General features: G+C 33.4%; 12 protein-coding genes and 1 non-coding gene across 13 annotated transcripts; 7 read left to right on the top strand and 6 right to left on the bottom strand.

Annotated features, from left to right (window-relative positions):
• Positions 1 to 7: 7 nt before the first annotated feature.
• Positions 8 to 1021, bottom strand: CWC27 (putative peptidylprolyl isomerase CWC27; the record flags this gene model as incomplete). The annotated part of the gene is made up of 1 exon (XM_003687089.1): positions 8 to 1021. One exon carries the CDS (start codon positions 1019 to 1021, stop codon positions 8 to 10), a length of 1014 nt encoding a protein of 337 aa, XP_003687137.1.
• Positions 1022 to 1509: 488 nt separating this feature from the next.
• TIM50 (protein translocase subunit TIM50) lies at positions 1510 to 2946 on the top strand (the record flags this gene model as incomplete). Its single annotated transcript, XM_003687090.1, has 1 exon — positions 1510 to 2946. The coding sequence occupies one exon, from the start codon at positions 1510 to 1512 to the stop codon at positions 2944 to 2946; it is 1437 nt and encodes a 478-aa protein (XP_003687138.1).
• A 986-nt stretch (positions 2947 to 3932) lies between these two features.
• TPHA0I02010 (glycosyltransferase family 15 protein) lies at positions 3933 to 5633 on the top strand (the record flags this gene model as incomplete). Its single annotated transcript, XM_003687091.1, has 1 exon — positions 3933 to 5633. The coding sequence occupies one exon, from the start codon at positions 3933 to 3935 to the stop codon at positions 5631 to 5633; it is 1701 nt and encodes a 566-aa protein (XP_003687139.1).
• A 433-nt stretch (positions 5634 to 6066) lies between these two features.
• On the bottom strand, positions 6067 to 6267 carry YSY6 (Ysy6p; the record flags this gene model as incomplete). The annotated part of the gene is made up of 1 exon (XM_003687092.1): positions 6067 to 6267. The coding sequence occupies one exon, from the start codon at positions 6265 to 6267 to the stop codon at positions 6067 to 6069; it is 201 nt and encodes a 66-aa protein (XP_003687140.1).
• Positions 6268 to 6960: 693 nt separating this feature from the next.
• On the top strand, positions 6961 to 8184 carry TPHA0I02030 (PGA52 family protein; the record flags this gene model as incomplete). Its single annotated transcript, XM_003687093.1, has 1 exon — positions 6961 to 8184. One exon carries the CDS (start codon positions 6961 to 6963, stop codon positions 8182 to 8184), a length of 1224 nt encoding a protein of 407 aa, XP_003687141.1.
• A 311-nt stretch (positions 8185 to 8495) lies between these two features.
• Positions 8496 to 9620, bottom strand: TPHA0I02040 (glycosyltransferase family 32 protein; the record flags this gene model as incomplete). The annotated part of the gene is made up of 1 exon (XM_003687094.1): positions 8496 to 9620. One exon carries the CDS (start codon positions 9618 to 9620, stop codon positions 8496 to 8498), a length of 1125 nt encoding a protein of 374 aa, XP_003687142.1.
• Positions 9621 to 10715: 1095 nt separating this feature from the next.
• Positions 10716 to 10788, top strand: TPHA0Itrna1T. Its single transcript has one exon. It is a non-coding gene; the product is annotated as a tRNA-Thr (tRNA).
• Positions 10789 to 11395: 607 nt separating this feature from the next.
• On the bottom strand, positions 11396 to 12322 carry TPHA0I02050 (bZIP transcription factor; the record flags this gene model as incomplete). Its single annotated transcript, XM_003687095.1, has 1 exon — positions 11396 to 12322. One exon carries the CDS (start codon positions 12320 to 12322, stop codon positions 11396 to 11398), a length of 927 nt encoding a protein of 308 aa, XP_003687143.1.
• A 685-nt stretch (positions 12323 to 13007) lies between these two features.
• Positions 13008 to 13406, top strand: RPR2 (ribonuclease P protein subunit RPR2; the record flags this gene model as incomplete). The annotated part of the gene is made up of 1 exon (XM_003687096.1): positions 13008 to 13406. The coding sequence occupies one exon, from the start codon at positions 13008 to 13010 to the stop codon at positions 13404 to 13406; it is 399 nt and encodes a 132-aa protein (XP_003687144.1).
• Positions 13407 to 13969: 563 nt separating this feature from the next.
• Positions 13970 to 14740, top strand: PRE6 (proteasome core particle subunit alpha 4; the record flags this gene model as incomplete). The annotated part of the gene is made up of 1 exon (XM_003687097.1): positions 13970 to 14740. One exon carries the CDS (start codon positions 13970 to 13972, stop codon positions 14738 to 14740), a length of 771 nt encoding a protein of 256 aa, XP_003687145.1.
• A 358-nt stretch (positions 14741 to 15098) lies between these two features.
• On the top strand, positions 15099 to 15629 carry TPHA0I02080 (uncharacterized protein; the record flags this gene model as incomplete). Its single annotated transcript, XM_003687098.1, has 1 exon — positions 15099 to 15629. The coding sequence occupies one exon, from the start codon at positions 15099 to 15101 to the stop codon at positions 15627 to 15629; it is 531 nt and encodes a 176-aa protein (XP_003687146.1).
• A 171-nt stretch (positions 15630 to 15800) lies between these two features.
• MET28 (Met28p) lies at positions 15801 to 16331 on the bottom strand (the record flags this gene model as incomplete). The annotated part of the gene is made up of 1 exon (XM_003687099.1): positions 15801 to 16331. One exon carries the CDS (start codon positions 16329 to 16331, stop codon positions 15801 to 15803), a length of 531 nt encoding a protein of 176 aa, XP_003687147.1.
• A 1174-nt stretch (positions 16332 to 17505) lies between these two features.
• SEC3 (GTP-Rho binding exocyst subunit SEC3) lies at positions 17506 to 21732 on the bottom strand (the record flags this gene model as incomplete). Its single annotated transcript, XM_003687100.1, has 1 exon — positions 17506 to 21732. One exon carries the CDS (start codon positions 21730 to 21732, stop codon positions 17506 to 17508), a length of 4227 nt encoding a protein of 1408 aa, XP_003687148.1.
• Between the last annotated feature and the right edge of the window lie 432 nt (positions 21733 to 22164).

Below are 22164 nucleotides of genomic sequence, written 5' to 3' on the forward strand. Positions count from 1 at the left end.
CTCATCATTATTTGTTTCTTCTTAAAATATTTTTCCCAGTGACATCATTTTGAAATTGTTTAAATAATTTCAATGTCTCTAATTCACGTTCTGTTTGTTCATGGTTTTCGTAAATAGTAGACTGTTCAGAGTTCAATTTGTCAGGCCTACTCTTGAGTTCTTTAGAATCATTGGATAATGCAATGTCCTTTTCACTCTTACGGTCACCTTTGATGGGTCCATCAGCATTATGAGAGTCAATATTGACATCATCATCATTCTTATTTATATTAGTATTCCTGTTTCTGTCACTCATTCTACCTTTACTGTCTTGAATACTTGATGATAATTTTATTTTCATTTTTTTCCTCAGTGGAAGTGCCTTTGTATTGTTTAGATTAGCATCTAGATCTTCATCACTATCTTCATCATATAATACCCTGATTTTATAAGACTTGTTCTTATTGACTGGTTTCGGAGGTATGGCTTTATTGGAATTATCAAAAGGTGAAAGACGAGATTCAAGTTTGTTCAAATCTTTAAAATACGGTATCGTAATTTCCGTTGATTTGATATCTACGGGATACATAAATTCAGAAGCATCATTTAATTCAGTATCACAAATGTCTCTGAATGTATAAATAGTTTGGTCCACTAGTTTGCCAAATATTACTAAGTCTTTTATAACGTCATTTTTTTTCATGAAATCCAATTCATTTACTGTAATCACCATGTTATTATTTCGTAAATCCCATGCAACCAATCCTCCTCGATTGAACTTCAATCGATTGTTCTTCTCTTTCCTTATCTTTACCTCATCTAATTCCGATCCATTGTTTTCCGACTGTTCTAGAACCAACAAATCATTATTGTTAGAAAGCTTTACAAATTTGTTCTTATTAATGTTGCCAGTTACACATACTTCTAAAAAGTGTTTTGTAATTAATGGACATTCTTTTGCCCAAAATTCAATATTTAAATTCCCTTTGCTGGTGCTAACAACACATTTTGCAGTGGTTTGGGGCTCAACACTCATTGACATAGCTACGAAAATATCACAAACTTAATATAATAACTTTAACACCATTCAAAAAACTGGAACCAAGTTGAATAACTACCAGATGACTATATGCATAAACTTAAATTATTTAATTAGATGTTGATTAATTCTGTTCTTAACTATGGCCCTTACTCATCTATTATATATCATCATCGCTTTTTAATGCTAATTGAAATTTACAACTCGATTGTCAACAATGGAAAAAAAAATAGTTTATCAAACAAATTATTCGAATTTAACTTGAATTTGGATAATAGTTATTTATTTATTAAACATATTCTGGAATTAAGATAGATATACATTGGGATATAATATCTATTTATTTAGCTCATATTCTTGTTGTTCTACTACTTTCTAGTAACACGAGCTAAGTATCAACGAACTAGTTTTGGGAACTCTGCCGTTCAGTCATATTTATTTTCCATACTGTATCCCATTTATACAAGATATCAGCAGCTTAAATTTTTAAGATGTTGTCTACTATTATACGTACCACAAGAGCAAGTACTTTAGTGCATGCTTCAAGACCATTGGTGCTGAGAAGTTCTTCAATCTTTGGCACCAGGTCGTTGATGTACTCGCATAGATTATTAGCTGAAGAAAAAGACAGTAAGAGTAAAGATGCCAAGTCAATACTAACTGATGATATGCTATTTAAAGCTGGTGTTGATTTAGATGCAAAAGATGCTGGAAAAGAATCCAAAGAAGAAACCACTTCGGCTGGTGAAACTGCTTCATCAGATCCGGTTAGTCCTAAGAAAAAGAAAAAGAGACAATCATCTACCGATATTAAGAGAGAAAAATATGCTAATTGGATGTACATTTTCTCTTTCTCTTCTTTGACTGGGTTAGGTTTATATATGACTAGAGATTGGGACGCAGATGAGCCCAAAGAATTAAAAGAATCTGTTGAGAATGGATACACCATCGGTTTAATGTATCAAAGATTCAAAGCCAGATTAAATAGTACCTTTTCATATTTCCAAGACCCTCCATTTCCAGATTTATTGCCACCACCACCTCCTCCTCCATACCAAAGACCACTTACTTTGGTTTTGACTTTAGAAGATTTCTTGGTTCACTCCGAATGGGACCAAAAACATGGTTGGAGAACTGCAAAGAGACCAGGTACTGACTATTTCCTTGGTTACTTATCTCAGTACTATGAAATTGTTTTATTTTCGTCTAATTACATGATGTACAGCGAAAAGATCGCCGAAAAACTAGACCCAATCCATGCTTTCGTTTCTTACAATTTGTACAAGGAACATTGTGTGTATAAGGAGGGTACTCATATTAAGGACTTATCTAAACTGAACAGAGACTTAGACAAAGTCTTAATAATCGATTGCGATCCAAACAACTATAAATTCCAACCTGAAAACGCTATCCCAGTTAAACCATGGAATGGTCAAGCTGACGATGAATTATTGAAGTTGATCCCATTTTTGGAATATTTAGCAACCCAACAAGTCAGTGATGTTAAGCCCATCTTGAATAGTTTCCATGACAAAAGTCATATCCCAGTCGAATTTAACGAGCGTGTAGATAAATTGAAGACTAAATTCTACAATGACCAAAAAAACAAACAAAATAACTGGTTACTGAAAGCATTGAGTGTATCGATGGGAAACACAGTCAGTGGCAACTCCACAAAATTTCCACTAGATATGATCCGTGAAGAAGGTGAGAAGAATTATGTCAGATTCATGAAATTGATTGAAGAAGAAAAAGAGAAAATGAAGCTTCAACAAGAGCAGTTAAGTGGACAAACGTTTACGTTGAAGGATTACGTTGAAGGTAACATACCAACCCCAGAAGAGCAAATGCAATTACAAATGGAGAAACAGAAAGAAATTGAGGAAATGTTTGAAACACGTAAGAAAGAGAACAATCAAAAAGTTTGATTGAAGAGGCCGAGTGAGAGCCCCAACAATTCTTTATACTCACCTTGAGCAAATTCAGTGCTTACACCATTGTACATAGTTAAAAACTTTTTGAGAACCCCATGTAAATGAATATGTTTATATATTTATACTTATAATCGTACTTCCCCTGCCTCACTTCCCAGACACACATATATATATATATTACCCGCCCTTCCCTGTCAGTCCCTTGATATATTTCAGAATAGCAAGCCTCTCAAGGTCTTCGTCAACGGATCAACCGGCAGACGATAAACGACAACCGATGCCCACTGCCTTAAGAAAGAAATAACTAGCACATGTCAGAGGCCACCTGTCAACTATAAAAAGAGGAAACAGTAAAGAGCTCGAAGTGTCGGATAGTCGAATGGCTACCGGTCAATGACAAACAGCTATACAAACATTTTGCTAACTTCCTGTTTAGGAGATTCGAGATTCGAGATCCGGCACGTTATATGAGCTTTTTGCCCTTACGCTTCCGTACTTTCCTGATTAGGCAGTGGGTAACACAATTCATTGTGAAAATAAAACATTTCGAAAGTTTTCTACGGCACATTCTCTCTTTCATCTTTCGAAATTTTAAAAATTCAGTTGCAACGCTTTTAATTTTAACATTCGTTAAAGCATCGGAAACATTGTTCTACCAATTACAAATTTAACATTAGGCAATTCGGAAGCAGCGAAAGCTCGGGTTTAATGTTTACTTTAGTTGGTAGAATCTCGCTGAATTGTCTTGGCTTTCACTTATTTGCAAGGCCCCTGCGTCTTGGCTTGTTGACAGATCTTTTGACATGGTAATTATACTATCAACAGTTGGAACAATATGGCTAGCGGAGACTGACGGTGCTAGGAATGTTCGCATTCGCTGATAGCAATTGTCTTTTATTGCGGTATAATATACTATTTCGACCATTTCCAAGAACGGGTTCTTATCCCTTTAGGTTTATATTCTTCCATTTTGCTTTTATATGCTTCTCTTTTTGCCCTTTCTTGGAAATGTAGTGTTCAAAAAAAAAAAGAAAAAACAAACAGAAGCTGTCAATTTTGAACAAGTCGATATCGAAGTGTGTAATTTTCTCGAAACACTTATAAAGAGATCAATAACTTCAAACAGTTTGTCTTGTTCATACACACATATATTTTCTTTGCGAATTAACAGAATATCAATAGGGCTCACACCATATCTGTCGTTGATTTCTACAATCTTTACTCAAACAATGTCTGATAACGAATCTATCACTGCAAACAAAAAGGTAGCGGATTCTATTCCTTCTGTTGAAAAATCGAAGACCGATAATGGAGGTTGGAATTTTCTCAACATCTCTTTATTGGGGATAGTACTAGCTTTATTGGCCACTGTGAGTGTCTTATACCAGGCCAACAGCAACGTTGCTCCAGTTATCGAGAAGATTTATGTAACCGAAACCGTCACGGCAACTACCACCGAAACTAGCATATCTACTTCAGTTAGCATAAGTACTTCTGTCAGTGTCAGTTCCACTACTGCATATGAAACTAAAACTGTTGAAAAAAGAGCTGAATCCTCTGGTAATACATCTCCAAAAAGGGACAGTGATATCATTGAAATGAAATTTCACAAAGATCCAAGAATGATCAATGCTGGAAGAGATGAGGACTATCAGATGCCTTCCTCTGATAAATCTCAAAAAGTTGTCCACCCATTGGATGATGGTGTCAAAGTCAAAGCTGCAATGGTTACACTATGTAGAAACGGTGATTTATGGACTTTAGTTAAAACAATCAGAGACATTGAAGACCGTTTTAACGGAAGATACCATTACGACTGGGTTTTCTTGAACGAAGTAGAATTCACTGAAGAATTCATCGATGTTGTTTCATCTTTAGTATCTGGTAAGGTCAAGTTTGGTTTAATTGAAGAAAAACAGTGGTCGATTCCTGATTTTGTCGATGAAGATATACTAGACAACGTTCGAGATGAAATGTTTGATAACGAGGTTTTGTATGGTGAATCTGTTTCTTACAGACATATGTGTCGTTTCCAAGCTGGTTTCATTTTCCAACATCCATTATTGGCTGAATATGACTATTCATGGAGAGTCGATTCTGATATCAACATATTTTGTAATATTCCATACGATATATTCAAGTTTATGCAAGTAAACAAAAAGAAGTACGGTTTCATTTTATCTTTAGTCGAATATGAAAGTACCATTCCAACATTATGGACTCATGTCAAAAAATTTATTGGCATGCATCCTGAATATTTAAATGACAACAACTTAATGGAATTTATTTCCGATGACGACGGTGAGACGTTCAATGGATGCCATTTCTGGACTAATTTTGAAATCATAGATCTAAACTTCTTTAGATCACAAGCCTACCAAGATTACTTCAACTATCTAGATAGAACAGGTAATTTTTTTTATGAAAGATGGGGTGACGCTCCAATTCATTCTATTGCTGCCGCTTTATTCTTGGATAGAGAGGAAGTACATTTCTTCGATGGTTTAGGATTTTACCATCCTGATTTCTTATCCTGTCCAACAGAAGAAAGCATCAGATTCCAAAACGCTTGCACTTGTGAACCTGCTAAGGATGTCACTTGGTGGACTTTCTACTTCTGTACAAGGCAATTTTTCAGAGTCAATGGGTTAGACTTACCACCAGATGTTCTAGAAGTGTAATTGTAAATAGCTTTGTATATGAGTTTGAAACAACAATGATGACTATGTTAGTAGCTTTTACAGAAGGGCGTATATTCATCATATAACCATACACATAATAAATAAACATAAATAGTAACTCTAATAGAATATACGGAAAATATTAAAACTGTATAATATATATATATATATAAATCCTATTATTCTCAAATAGTACAAACAGGCGGCATCATTTACCTTTAGATACTTTAAATTCTGCGATGCTAACAATTCAATGATCCAACGATACACATTAAAAATATCACTTCCATCTTTTAAATCATTAAATTCTATTGGTGTTTTCTATAAAATGTAAAAAGTTGTGTAATAACTTATCAAAGTGACCTCAAACCATTCATGCTTTTTTCTTTGTGTTTTTTAAAAATATATTCTGTCGTCTCACTGTTTTAAAAGTTTAAAATAATAAACTTATAATTTCTAAAATACCACCACCGACAATTAAAAAGGCAAGAATATAGATCCAAACCTTAGAGATCGGAGGTTGGTCTTTCTTTTTGGATAGTTCAATCTTCTTCTTACCTAGTTTTCTATGATGTTCATTCCTCTTCTTAAACTTTTCGTTACCAAGTTTTTGCTTTAAAGCGTTACTAGCCATTGTATTATATATAATATTAGGAACTGGAATGCAACGTATTCTATACAATAATTTCTCTCAATAGATAATAAGAAACAGACCAATTATGTAAAATGATTACCTTATAATCAATTGATCCAAATAAACTTATATTGACAAAAATATGAACAGATCTTTCTAGATATATTTAATCAATAATATTATCATCTTGATCGAATATCGAATTTCGAAATGTTTCATCAATTCTTTGACCTTTTTCATTGCAACACGTATCTAGTTCTTTTTTAAGAACCGGGTAATAGTTGCCATCGGTCAGCGATGACAGTAATTTGGAAAAAAGCATTTGCTGTCATGAGATGCAAATATATTTTATAACAGACAGTAGATTGGCTATGTATTTCTTTCCAATGGCAAAAATTATAACCAACTATTAATCACCATTGTTTCTCCAAACTAGCTCTTAGGAATGTACATTATTTTGGAATTTGTTTCCCTGATTTATTGAATTGACCACGATTTGAGGTAGACAAAGCAAAAGAAAGATACACCTCAAAAACTGAAACTCTGGATATTATTATTAAGAATCGCTTTATCAATTCAAAAGTATGTCATGGAAAACTACCTTAAAATAAAAAAAGCTCTTTATCACTTGTAATTTTAATATCGTATATAAATCAACTATGCTTTGGAATTGTATCCTTCATCCAATGGGGTATGATTCATCGCTATTTACAAATTCTAAAGAATCTGTTAAATTATATAAACCTTTATTGTAATTTAGAAACAAGAATTCTAGCCATGTTTCTTTATACTCTAATAGCAATTTACTGTTCTATCTCATTTTTTTTTGATATACACTGCCTGGCAACTGACGCAATTGTATATTCCAATGTAGGTTATTCCGGATCATACATGGATGTGGTGAGCATGGATGAAAGCAGCTGCCAGTGTTCACAAACGTCGACATCATTTAGTGGGACTTTTGCTCCCTTTAACGAAGAGCTCTCTGTTCATTTTCGTGGCCCTATTACCTTGCTTCAATTCGGAGTTTACACACCTGGTGGTGGCTCCAGCTATAAAAAAAGAGAGGAACAGGATAATGAACAAGGACATGAACATAGAAAGAGGGAAGCATCTGCAGTTTTAACCTCTACTGTAGAATCCCAATTACCGTCTTCATCATCGTCGTCGTCAACTGGGTCGTCGTCATCTGGAACATCTTCAAGCTGGAATCAGGTAGCTTATTTCTCTCCTGGGTCTTGCTCGAATGTCGTCTTCATGAACCATAAAGGTGATTGGAGCAATTGTTTTGGTAGTGCTCTTACATACTGTGCTTCAAATGGTGTCGATACTGCATCGTCTGCACAAGCTTTGGACGAGGTACAAGTCGGTTCCAACAATGAGTTCATTATTTTTTCAAGCACTGAGTGTAGTGGGAATGACTGTGGCTGTTGTAGAAGCAGCTCAGTCCCATACTACCACGGATTTGGTGGCACATCTAAAATGTTTGTATTTGAATTCAAAATGCCTAATGACTCAGGAAGTTCTACCACCGAGAACGTGGACATGCCTGCCATATGGCTGTTGAATGCGAAAATTCCTAGGACTGTGCAATATGGGTCCTCAAGTTGTTCCTGTTGGTCTACTGGCTGTGGAGAATTCGATATTTTTGAGGTTTTATCAAGCGGTTCTTCTGCTTTAAGCAACGATATACATGACGGACAAGGTTCTGATGGCACTTGCTCAGGGGGCGGTGGTTCCAGTGCTACTTTTGACAGACCTACGAGTAATTCAATGAAGGCAGTTGTAATATTCAATGAGGAGAGTGGCACTATCAACATTGTAAAAGTTTCCGATGATACTACATTTGGAGGAAGTATCGATGCATCAACGGTGAGTGGGTGGCTCTCAACTTCTGGTAATTCAGTATCTCTTTAATTGTTATCTATGACTGTGTATTTGTTTATTAATCTATGATGAGTTATGTATCAAAATCAATATCGTACTATATTATGCATATATATGTGTATATGTGTAAGCACTAAAAGTTACAGATAAGTTCAAGATATTATGCTATTGTATGCTGATTGTCATAAAAGGTTATATTGAACTTGTGTGGGAATATTAAAAATATGTGATCAAATTTTGTCAAATTTGTTTAAGATTTGTATACATAAGAATTTGTTCATGTGTGTGTGTGCGTGTGTGCGTGCATGCGTGAGTCTTGAGTGTGAGTTTTACAAGTCTAATTAGTTCGCTATTGGCAAATAGCTTAAATTTGAGTCTTTTCTTGCAATTTTTAAATTGCTTAATTTTTTTAAACTTCTTTTCAATGAGAATTTATTTTTTGAAGATATTGAATTTTCAATTTGTATTTGTTCAATATCATTATATCTTGATTGCAATCTCGAAAACTTATTATTTTTCCTATTAGTTGCACATAACCAACAATAAAATAAATATTCGGAATATAAAATTGAAAAAGCCAAAATAAAACCTGCCACAACACATGCTAGAATATGAACTGCTAATGATTTAATAAAATTAGCATCGCCTGCATGCCACGAAGAACCTTTTGCGATTGTGAAGAATGAATTTTTATGCATTTTATAATCAGCTGGTTGTAAAATTTTCACCACTGAATTCAAATTCTTATTATATAAACTTGACCTTTTATATTGTTTCCAAACCATACTTATGAATAATGGACCAGTGGAAGACATTATTGTAATATATGGAACAAACCAATTTCTATCATATTTTTTTAAACTCTCAATAACTTTTAAGAAAAAAGGATGTCCTGGAATCGAACCCATCACATCATTTGAAACACCAGTTGGAGATGTTTTTCTTAAGAAAGCAGGAGCTGTTAGTAAAGGATCTAATTTTCTTTGACAACCATCATCTAAATCTATATAAACACCACCAAAATGAGATAAAATGAAATACCTGATTGCATCTGCTCTCTCTATTGGATACTGATAATTTTTAAAAGTCTCTAAAAACCATGAATAGTTTTCTGCAATGAAGTCTTCTGCCATCGCATCAGTCCATAAGATATACTCATAATCTGGATGTAGATCTTTACATCTTTGTTGACCTTCTTTCCAATGTTCTGGGATATCGTTCGTTTTATAAGTTTGATGTATTATTTTTGGGATCAATTGCGGTTTATTCAACATGGAGGGCGTTAAAAATGACGGTAATTCATCATTAGATAAATTTCTATAATTATCGGGATTTAATTCATAGTCCCTAAATGAATCTTTAACTGTATCATCCACTGCTAAAGTTAATACATCGAATGTATAGTACAGCGTCACAACGACGAAAGCAAAATTAACTAAAAACAAATAGATTAATTCACGTTTCATAATGAAGTTTATATGATTTGCAATATTATAATATAGTTTATTATGATCTGATCATACAAGAATATATTATATATCTATACAAATTTAAACACTGTCTCACTGCTACGAGCAAGCAGGAATTCTATCATGTTTATATACAAAATTTGGAACTATGCTCGGCGGCAGATTTACCGAAATTACCATCTGTTACTCGGGAAAACATTATCCAAAAAAAGAAACTATAAAAGAAGCAAAGCCTGCACGTTTCTTGTTGTTGTACACGTCCTCCCCACGACACCTTCTCTTGCCATTGCGACTAAGACAAACAAAACCCACCGCAAGATATTTTTTATAATGCGGGTTGCACCTAAATATAGAAAAAGCTAATTTATCTTTTCGTCTCCGCCTCTGTGTCTCCCACTGTTGTCGTTCCGGTTTGCCGTTGCCCGCTGCCCCCAATTTTCTAGCTCAAACGCGCACGAAATCATTTTTAACGCTGTGTTTTTTGGTCTTGTCAGTTGTGAGTGGGTTCAGCGTCTTAGTCACGTCACAGACATTGCTGCGCACACCATCCACTGTGCCACCATCGCGTTTCGGGCCGATGGACTTGTGGGCTGATCTGAGTGGTCTGTGATAAGGAAGGCGGGCGAGGGGCGCAGTTCATTGCGTGCGGGATCTTAATTAGGAAATCTAAGTGATTTTTGAATTAAGGTTGACGATAAGTTCCATGAAAAGAGATAGCCAGGAAAAAGGGACTCGCTAGATGGTGGCCAGAGATAGATTTCCCAGCTTACTGTGTGTGCGTGCATTTCCAATAGGAGGAGGGTTTAGATTTGGTGGAGTATGGGAGAGCAAAAAGAACTAAAAAAAAAAGCGACGATTCTTAGCGGTAATTCAGTCAGTTTGTTTTTAGGAATTGTAATTTTTGATGTGTTTTTGGGCGTCACACTGTGGCCCCGCATGTCTTCGTTGGTTACCCGTAAATGACCACGTGACTATCTACACTAAGTTACCGTTGGGTCAGACTGACACCGTGTTTATTACAATCTTTGCTGTCATACGGTCCTAGCGTTTCAAATGGATACGCCTTTCTTGGACGTCACAATGTGATAGTAAGCTTCTATGGCCAAGTTGGTAAGGCGCCACACTAGTAATGTGGAGATCATCAGTTCGACTCTGGTTGGAAGCATAACTTTTTATTTTTTTGCTTATTTATATACAATTGGAATAGCAAATGATATAAAGAGCAATCATCTTCACTTTACAACGAAAGGTATAATATATATTAATATAAAATCGTATATAAATAGGTGCTCTTGCAAACAATCCCTTTTGCACTCAAACAAACTAAAAAATGCACAGCTAATTTTGCACACGCAAATAGATATACATACGTATATATGATGCTCGCTAGAGGTCTTTTTTTAATATTGTCATTGACAATAGTCACCTTCACCAGTGCAGTCACTGTTTCTCGCTTCAATGAAGTTCATTCTTTATTAAATGCATGGATTGATAAACATAAAATAGATTCGAATTCCTATTTTTCTGCTTCGAACTCTATTACCTATAGTATAATTCAATTGAATGATCTATTGCTTGATGAAGCTCTAAGCCACATACAAAAGAATAGAAGTGATATTAAAGATATTAAATCAATAATCCCATTGAGTGATAAATTAAGCGGATTCATAGTAGTGGAAGAAGAACAATAAACAGAATGTATAGTTTAGCTAGTCTTTATTTATTTTCAATACACACACATATACCTATATCTATTTGTATGTTTTTTTATCCTAAGAGTTCCTTGACTCAGTTCGCGTCGGAGTCATTGCTTTGCTTTGTATATCTCGTATAATTTCAGTCTTTTTGGTTTCACATGAATCATCATTTGTAGTACTATCTTCATCAAATAATTTCGTACAATTTTTCTCACATGACCACTCGTTTCCTTTAACCTTCTTTTGACAACATTCTTTAGATTTCGCATCTTGAATCTCGTTGAAATCAAGCTCATACGATCCGTTATTGAAATAAAGCGGAGGCTTCACTCTCTCACCATCAGCATTGAATTTCCTCTTCATCGTCGTTATACTAGTGATTGGCATCGTACTGGGGATGTGTTTGTAATCACCCTTTGGTACTTTTAAACTCTTGCATACGCAAATAAAATCTTTGTTATTTGGATCATCCGCAAACACACAACGTTCTTGTTGGATGTCACCCATCGACTCGTCGAGGAGCTTCTCATTGTTAATCATCTGTCTCTTCAAACTGACGGCTTTCATCGGTTTGAAATTGTCAATGATAGTTGTTAAGTTCGCATCTTTAAATGTATGGTTTCTCACAATATCAGGTGTTGCGGAAGGAGTTATCACTTCAGGGATCGTGATAGAAGGCAACGTAACAGCAGCAGCTTTCTCCCTTAATGAAGAGATACCAGACTTCCACAAATCAACTTCTTTCAAAGCAATTTCATACTTTAAGTTTAACTCAGCGTATTTCTTCTCCCACTCCTTAATTGTTTTCTTCAAACTACCAACCTCATCAGCCAATTCAGATATTCTACTTGTTTTCCTCTCTCTGAATGCACGCTGAGCTTTTCTATTTTGCAACAGCTTCCTTGCCTTCATCTCCTGTTCAGAAAGAACCACTGAAGAATTACCATCTTTCTTAGACTTTCTACCAGGTTTTAACCGTTCCTTTAATATTACGCTATCCATCTTATGAGATAGTCTATGCTTAGTTATTTTATTCTTATTCCTTATTAGTTCTTGCTACGAAAAATACTTGAATAAACCGCTACAGTATTTAGAAATTCAAAATACAAATATAGATATTACTATTAATAATGTTAATTGGAAACGAACGAATCAGCTTGTAACCCATTGCATTATAAATTACAATTCAAGATAAATAATCCGCACTTCTTATTAAATTAAAATTACTAATGTTATATATATAAATATATTATTACTACTCGTGAAAAGAAATTTTTTTGCAATTTAATATATGTAAAAATCTTAATTGCACGTCGTTTTTTTAGTAAAATTACGAAACTTCATACAAAAACTACAAAAAAAGCATTTCGAAAATTCTTTTCACCATTCCATGTACGAACCTGAATGAACTTACGATTAAACCATTTGTTGCAATAACAAGTACGAGTGGATTATAAAATCAATGCAGTAAGTATATGGTGTAAATTCATGTATAGTAAGCAGTAATTCCGATATGTTACCTTCAGTGGTCAAGGTTCTTTTATTATTATCTGAAATGAGACTTTTCGTCGGCTATAAATAAATACAATGAGTTTAGTTTGTTGAAGTTACTGTGCTTGTTTGACGTTATTTTTATTTTTAGATTGTGAAAAGTAGAACATTAAGAAAAACAGACAGAGCATTGAAAATGTCAGCTGAAAACGCAGAGATAATTGCTACAAAACCACCGAAGAATGCCAGTAATAAAGAACAGTTTCAAAGGATTAATTATCTTTATCAACTATCAATGCATTATAAGAATGCTAATTTAGATATTTCAAGAACGTATGTCAATTTGTTAGACACCATAAGTAAAAAAACAAATACGAAGATATCACCAAATATAAAAAGATCATACTGTAAGAAATGTAAACGATTGATAGATTATAAAGACCCGAAAATGTTTAAAGTAGTAAAATCAAAGAATAAAAAGAATGATAAATTCATTATCAATTGTAAATGTGGTTCTAAGAAAACTTTCCCAATAGGACTCAACAGAGATTACAAAACATACACAGAGAAAGAAGGAAACCTACTGGAAATATAAAATTAATCAAATACTAACTTCGAAACAAAGTATTGATGCATGTATACATCTATTATTATATTTGATCGATCTAATTATAATAGCAAGATAGTCGATGAGCTTGTGGAATTAATTATATGTTGCGCTCATTGTTTAACCCGGGCCCACCACATTGGTTAAAGTGGTTAATGGGTAATATGTGAAGGGAGACTCCATTTTCTTAGGAGCGGGTAACGTTTGTGCTACAATTCTGAGAAAGCGAAAAGCTAACAGTTCCGTAACAGATTTCAATTTAATAGGAATTCATTTTGCCACCCAATATAAAAGTAAAGAACTTATATATAAATAAATATAGAACAATAATTATAATTATATATCTATTTAGACTGTACATCGAAGTGTACTAGAAAGAAATAATTTCTGCATAACTTAATTATCTGAAGGAGAGTTTACCGTCGATCTGAAATCCTCAAAGAAGAAGGAACTTAAAAAGCAAAAAAATATACATAAATTGAGTATACACATATAATTGGTTTCAATTAAATAATAAGTCATCGCATTACAAAAAATATAAATATACAGACATGAGTGGTTACGATAGAGCTTTGTCTATTTTTTCTCCAGATGGGCATATTTTCCAAGTTGAATATGCTCTAGAGGCAGTTAAAAGAGGTACCTGTTCCGTTGGTATTAAAGGTGAAGACTGTGTAGTATTAGGTTGTGAAAGAAGATCTACTTTGAAACTACAAGATACTAGAATCACCCCTTCTAAAATCTCTAAAATTGACAATCATATTATACTTTCGTTTTCTGGTTTAAACGCCGATTCCAGAATTTTGATTGAAAAAGCAAGAATTGAAGCCCAAAGTCACAAATTAACGCTTGAAGATCCTGTATCAATAGAATATCTAACTCGTTATATTGCTGGTGTCCAACAAAGATATACACAATCAGGTGGTGTTAGACCATTTGGTGTTTCTACATTGATTGCTGGTTTCGATCCAAATGATAACAAACCAAGATTATATCAAACAGAACCATCAGGAATTTATTCCTCCTGGACAGCTCAAACTATTGGTAGAAATTCAAAAACTGTAAGGGAATTTTTAGAAAATAATTACAATAAAGATGAACCCCCAAAAAATAAAGAAGAATGTATTAAATTAACAGTAAAGTCTTTATTGGAGGTAGTACAAACCGGTGCTAAAAATATTGAAATCACTGTTGTTAGACCAAATAATGATATTATAACTTTAGACAATGACGAAATCGATAAATATGTTCAAGAAATTGAACAGGAAAAGAAACAACAACAGGAGGAAGATAAGAAGAAGAAAAAGCCATCCTCCACATAGTTTAACTTGTCTATTTGATAAATATACATATATATACGTATATATAAATAAATAGATGGACTAAATATCTACACAAAAATTATATTTAACTTCTCTAGTTACATAATTAATATACAGCGCATGTAATAATAAGAGAGCATCTTCAAGCTATTCTACCCTTCCGTTTACTTTATAAAATTTGATTCTATGCTGCGTCGCTGAGTCTCAGAAAGAAATACCATAAAGTTTTGTGCGAAAATAAAACGACGTAAAATACATATATGTATATATATGTATAAATTAATATACCTATGCATTTCTTCATATGTTTACCAACATCTATAATTGATAATTAAAAGATAAAACTATTAATTTACAAATGTCTGTACCAGGAGCAATAGTAGAAGATTCTAATAATATATTCGAAAGTCATAGAATATGGCAAGCCACTTATCCTAATTCAAATTTAACTGAAGTGTCGTTGACTGAGAGAGACAGTCTATTTGATAATGACGAGTTTAAATTAGTTGACGACTTCGATCTGCATTATCAACATTTTATGAGTGACACTACTACATCGAACGGGAAAAGCTCGACAGAAAGTACAATAAGGAAACGGGATCGAATTACTTTAAGACTCAAAGAGTTCAAGGATAAAGTAATCGGAAACTTCCGACGTATTAAAGAAGATAAGACACGTAAACATTCTGGGATAAAAAACACAACCTCCCAGAATATGAATATTAAAAACTATAAAACTGATATAGACAAATATGAGGATCTATTTAGTGACACTGACAATATGAATGTTCCTATAAGAACAGATGCATATCAATGCCCCCAAGATATAAATATGCTTCAAGAACTCTCGCCAAAGCCAATGGAAAATGTAGAATTGCTTGAAACTTAACAAATTATCCAGAATAGATCTCCTCAGATTAAAATATATAATAACGACGAAAATTAAGCAATAAGTCTGCATTTTAGATCGTCGTGTGAAATTTTTGAGATTGTGTCCTGTATACTTTGCGAATAAATAAGTATTTTGCTATTATAACATTAGTACTTCCTAGTTTAAAGTTTAATTTGTATTTTTTAGTTTAATTTCATTTAGTAACTCATTAGATTTTTGTTCATTGATTTTTTCTATTTTCTCTCTCCAATATTTATTTTCAATTGTTAAATCTTCTATCTTTGAGTACAATTCAGCGACTCTTCTATTTAACATATCTCGTTTCTTCTTTGTCTCTTGTTCTCTCAACTTCTTTCTCTGTCTGAACCTTGCACTAGCCTCGATGTTCTTTCTTCTCTTCTCAAGTAACAACTCTTCTTGACATTTCTCATATTCAACAGGATCATCGGACTTGACAACCTCGGAATCTACCTCTAAATCTCGTTCACTCACAGTAAGTGACCTGGGTATCGAATATTCGTCTAAATTTGCCTTTGTTTGCACGCTATTATTGTTAATGGCATCAATTATCTCTTTAGAATTTTCACTACTGACTATAAGAAGCGAAAGTAATTGTGACCCTAATTCAGAATTATTTTTAATTAAGTCTTTCAATCTCTCAGATATATCTGAATTTTTCACATTCAATAGTTGTGACATTTTAAGGTTTTAATAAGTGATATGAATTTTGGATGCCTAGCATACAAGCTCATCCTATATTACAAGTCAACTAACATCAAAAGAACTGAAAGATGAATTTTATATACTCTTTGTACAATATATATATATATATATGTGTGTGTGTGTGTGTGTAACATGAAAATAAGTTTGATGGAATTTACCATACTACAATTTGAGACACTTCCTAGCCACAGCCACAACATTGTAGTTCAAGATATTTATAAACTAAGACGGCTACCTAATATAAACAACGATTTAATTTGATCGAAATGTATGAACTCACTATCTCGGAGGTATTAAATTATAAAACATTACCTACTCCCGGTCAATCACATGCTATGGTAGTATAATGTCTTAAAATGTTATCCTAATGCAGAATGCATTTGCCAAGACAACATCAACCCTTATCACAAGCCGATGCCTATTCCAAATGAACGTTAGAGTATCTTCTACCCCTCCACACACACACTCCAGATATTATCAACCACCACAACCACAACTATGTGTTTTGCTTACCTGCTTGGACGTCAAAGTTTTAAGTTTTGAGTACAATAGATAAGCTATAGTCAATTTGAATTCCACAGTTTTGTATACTTTTCGAAGCAAAACACTTCATCGGATCTGTATTATTATCATTTTGACTCTTAATTGCGTGAGTGTTTTTTTTTGGGCCTTTCCTGATTTTTGAGATCTAATAGAGTAGCTAGTTCTATTAATTGCGGTGGATATTTGATCTTTGTTGGTTTCGTTGTTGCTATCGTTATTTAGTTTGCTGTATTGTTGTGATCATAGTACTTACTGGCGTGTCTGTTATAGCTAGTTTAGTCATGATCAGTCATTATTACTGCTATGTAATTGTGGCGCTTGACATCCCGATCCGGACAATCGATTTAAAACTGCCGGGATATTAGTGTTAACTGTGTGTAACTGTGTGAGGGAGTAAGTGTGTGCGTGTGTATCTGACGTAGACGTCCGAAAAGGGAAAGTTCCGGAGATCGGGTAACATAGTGAGTTCATATGACTATCAATAATTAATAAATAATATATGGCCACCCTAAATGGTGACTAAAAAAAGGATACAACTAAGAGATGACATGTATTGGATGTTGGAAACTATATATATATATATAGAGGTTTATGGGTAGGTATGATTTTATTCCTTATAATGATCAAAGGCGGTAATTAGATCGTTTTTAGAAAATTGGATCGAGGTACCTTGATAGTGTTTGTCAACTAATGTATACAGTTTCAAGTACAAAGAGACAGTCTCACCTTGTATGCTCGACCACAGTTTGTTGCATAGTGATACTCCAAAATCTGTGTCGTTGCTGATTAACTTGTCGAGCATTTCATCGTGTAATGCTTTCACTAATAATCTGATCTCTTGTGAAGTATATGCTGAAAGAATGTTGTCTAAGTTCTGTTTACTGTAGACTGCCCATCTTGATGGATTTACCATTACATTACCATTGCTATTCTTTTGAGAATTGGCTATGATAGTTGTGGCACCGTTAACAAAGGAGGTCAATTTTGGCATCAATTGTAATAGTAAAAACTTCGCATACATTGTCTTTTCATAATCAAAAATTTGTTTGGCTTTAAGGATTGGTTTCTCAAACACGTTATTGTTTAAGTTTAATGAAACAATTGGTAACATTTCTCCTAACCAATATGAATTCAATAGTAACACTATTATTTTGTTAATATCAGTACTAATGTCATCTGCTTTAACATTTTCTTGACTTTCATTACTATGAACACTATTCCGTGATAAAATTTCTGTCACTGCCATGCTAATCTTTGCAAATGATGTATTGACAATTTCATTGACATTGTAATTGGCAATGTTGGTATCAATGTTATGTTCAGTTTTTAATTCATTGAATACAAATGATATTAAATCAGACGAGTTTTTAATGAAAATTGGCATTGATAAGATTGCTGGAGTAATACTATTCTCAGTGCTGTTATTGATGTTCACTAATACTCTTTCATAATATATAACTCTATCATCGATGAATTCAGACCATAATTGTTTAATGGTGGTTGATAATCTTGTTAAAACTGTCAACAAGAAGTCTTGATTTGAGGATTCGAGCTTTTTAATTTGTATTTCAAAAAATAATAAAATGGATGGTATGATAGTTTTATCTAAATTGAAAACTCTTTGAATTTCATTTGTAAATTTAGAAAGAATAGGACTAAAAATTTTAGACACCAAATTTGTTCTGATTAAGTTGGAGTCTCTATCTGAACTAACATCTTTTAAAATTTTCAATGATCCTGTCTTAATATTGTAATCACTATGGTCTTGTAAATATTCATCAAAATCTTTAAACTCAGAAATATGGAAAAAATCATCAACGAAGTTTTGGTAAATGATACATAAGTTTTCAATAGAATTTACGGCTTGTATGAAGTTACTCATATATATTGAGGTTCTTGGAATATCTATTGTCAATTTATTGTTTTTCTTGTAGTATTTCCATTGCTTCAAAAAGCTCTCTTCTTGTTGATGATTCAATGGTGAGTTTTCAAGTTCATTTTGGTAATCAGAAAGTTTATCATCTAAATTCTTAATAATATTGTTAAATCTGGTTAAATAGACATCCTTGATATTGTTGTTCCATTGCTCAATAATCGTATCGTAAGACTCCGGTGAAATATTCTTACAAAAAGAGGTCAATGAAGAGAATATCAATATTCTATTAAGAATATTTGTTAATTGATCATCTGATGATATATCTGTATGAAAACTTTCAAATTTCCTAATTAACTCCTTCTCAACTCTTTGCAAAAACACAGTGGTGACTTTTTCATAGGCTTTTCTCCTTGGTGCCAAAGCTTGCATTTTACCCAGATCAGTGGAATCAGAGCTTTTAAATGGCGTGGTCATATCATTATCTGTTTGACCCTTAATTGCAACAATTGCTTTATATAAACCTTTCAATTGCAATTCGATTCTCGGTAAATTTCTTTCACTGATTGGAGAGCTTAACAACTCATTCAAGTCATTTTCATTTAATGACACAGAATTCAATAATTCAGTCAAAAGTTTCCATAGAACTTTTTTGTTTGCACTTTCGACTTGTAAGCCGTTGGCCTGACATTCTACGTAATCAATATCACTAGAAAGATTATTCATTTCCATTAGGAATAAAGAAAATATTGGTTGAACTTTTTCACATTCAGTGCTTAGAATTTCTTCATACTCTTTCACAGTTGTATCTGTTTTTCCTAAAGAAATTAACCGATTATTAAAGGTATATCTAGTATCTGATAATTGGTTGTCAAGTTTCTGAAGGACATTATCTGTATCATCATCTAATTCCCAATTAACATCCATCAGGATTTCTTCTAATGCTTGATCATCAACTTCCAATGGTGTTAGGAACATCTTAGTCGAATCGCGCTTTTTATTCTCAAGCTCATTATCTTCCATGCTGGAAAAGTTACCTACTAATGGAGCCTCTTCTTGAATGGTTGAAACAGCATGATATTGATGGTCAGCTTGTTGTTCATTGATATATTCCGGCTCCTCTGCTAAATTTTCTGCAAGCCTATTTTTAGACTCCGTATCTATCATTTGACTGTAACGTATCTCATCGCCTTGTTCATATGAAATATCGTTTGTGTCTTCATTTGTGTCTTCATAGGTATCGTCAAACTCAGTACTCTCAGGTCCATTGGTAATCCTATATTTTGATTGACGGGCACTGCTTTCATTTGAAATTTGAGAACTTTGGTAACCATTCATAGAAATTTCTTTTGTTTGATTCAAGTCCTCATTTAAATCTAACTTATAATTATAATCATCATATATGTTACTTTCATTTTCATCGTTGTCTCCATATAAATCTACAACATTGTCGCTTTCAATTTCAGCATTACTTTTATTACGTGAAAGGATGGTTAATGGCTGAGTTTCTTTCTCATCATCGTCGTCAGTAAGTGATGAATGTATGGTTTGTTTATCAGAAAGTACGGCATTTAGATTATCCAGCATATTATCATGTTTTACCAGCTGTTCATAGTCTTCCTCTTCATTGGTTCCTAGTTCAGAATTATAAACTTGTCTGGACTCAATTTTTTGAAAGTTAAAATCTTCCTCCTCATTAGCATAAGCACCGCCATTTACATTGTTGTCATATTCAGTAGTTTGTTGTCTCACAGGTGATAAATATTGTTTATTCAACTGGTTAATAGTAGAACTACTAGAATATGGAGCTTTATTTAAAGAATTTCTTTCTGGAGACATTGATCTATTTTTGGAATTATTAATTGATCCGTGTGTTACTTCATCTGCAATGTAACCGCTATTCAAGTTACTTCTATTGCTGGTTCTATCTACGGATCTTGGTATAACTGGATCATAAACCATATTTGCAGTTGAATTCGAGGATGGTCTATTTGACGCAGTCTCACCTTGGAATGTTCTATCATATATATTGTTCTGTTGATGCTCTTCCAATTGCTGCTGTTCCAACTGCTGCTGCTGGATCGTTGTTGTTGTTGTTGTTGTTGTTGTTGTTGTTGTTGTTGTTGTTGTTGTTGTTGTTGTTGTTGTTGTTGTTGTTGTTGTTGTTGTTGTTGTTGTTGTTGTTGTTGTAAGTGTTGTTGTTGCAATTGTTGACTGTTGAATTGCTAGCTCTGATTCTTTTGGATGAATCACAGCTCTTTCGTAGGATCGCTCATCCAGGTAGAATAAACTTAAATCCCAATGGACTAGTTCAGGGACATGACCTTCGAACGCTTGTAAATATATTTTCACCAATGATTTTATGAAAACAAGCCTTTCCTTTGAAGAATTCGTTTCCCAGTAATATTTTTTCCCGATTGTCAACATAAAACCTTCATTCACCTCGGGTTCTCTTTCAATTCTTGTTAATGATTTCAAATCCCATGTCCTACCAATTTGGAAAGAACCGTCTGGATTTTCTCTGGCTTTGTGAATTTGTATCAAATCTTTGTTTTCAGCTTTGGAACTCAAAATCAAGCATCTTTTTTTCTTTTGATCTAGTTTAACAGGACCCACCGGCTTGGAAGAAGGAAACTTTGCATCTTCAATAATCCTGACGTGCGTTATATAACTATTTGGTTGTCCATTTGGATTCTTTGTATTAGCACTGAAACAATAGTGAATAATATTTCTTCTATCTCTATCATATTGTTCAGCCAAAAAATTAGAATTTGTCGATGACGTTGAAACATTTCTCTTATGAGTGTTATTATTGGCATTACTAATAGGAGGTGTTGCACCTACACTGGTATTTCTAGAGTGTGTATATCCATCATGCGTAGCACTATTGGTCGAGTTATTTCGCTTATGATTACTGTCGTTATTCGAAGACCTTTTAAAAGGGGATTTAGGACCTACCATTTGCCGCTCAATATAAATATTTCTAGATATATAATTTTAATGCACTTAAGTGTGATGGTCCGGTAATTGATTTACTTGTTAATGAATTGCAACAATCAAACCAATGAACTCTTAAAGTTATCGAATCAATTACTTATAGTTATTATATATTGTTCCATATTGTCTCCATGCTTTATAAAAAAGGATAAACGATAAATTGGCAAACTGTTACCCGGTTTGAACATTTCCGAAATCGAAAAAATAAAAAATAAAAAATTTTAGCTTCTTTAGTTACTGCAAAACTACGTTAATAGTGTATGTGTGAACTTGAACTAATCAATATTGTTACCACACAATATAATAATGCAATAGCAATAGCAATAATTGATTCGTATTAAAGACATTTACAATTGTAAGCTTATTAGCAACTAATTGGTAGTTCTGCTATGTGTG

Source organism: Tetrapisispora phaffii, chromosome 9 (genome assembly GCF_000236905.1).
Source record: "Tetrapisispora phaffii CBS 4417 chromosome 9, complete genome".
In the NCBI taxonomy this organism is placed as follows: domain Eukaryota; kingdom Fungi; phylum Ascomycota; class Saccharomycetes; order Saccharomycetales; family Saccharomycetaceae; genus Tetrapisispora; species Tetrapisispora phaffii.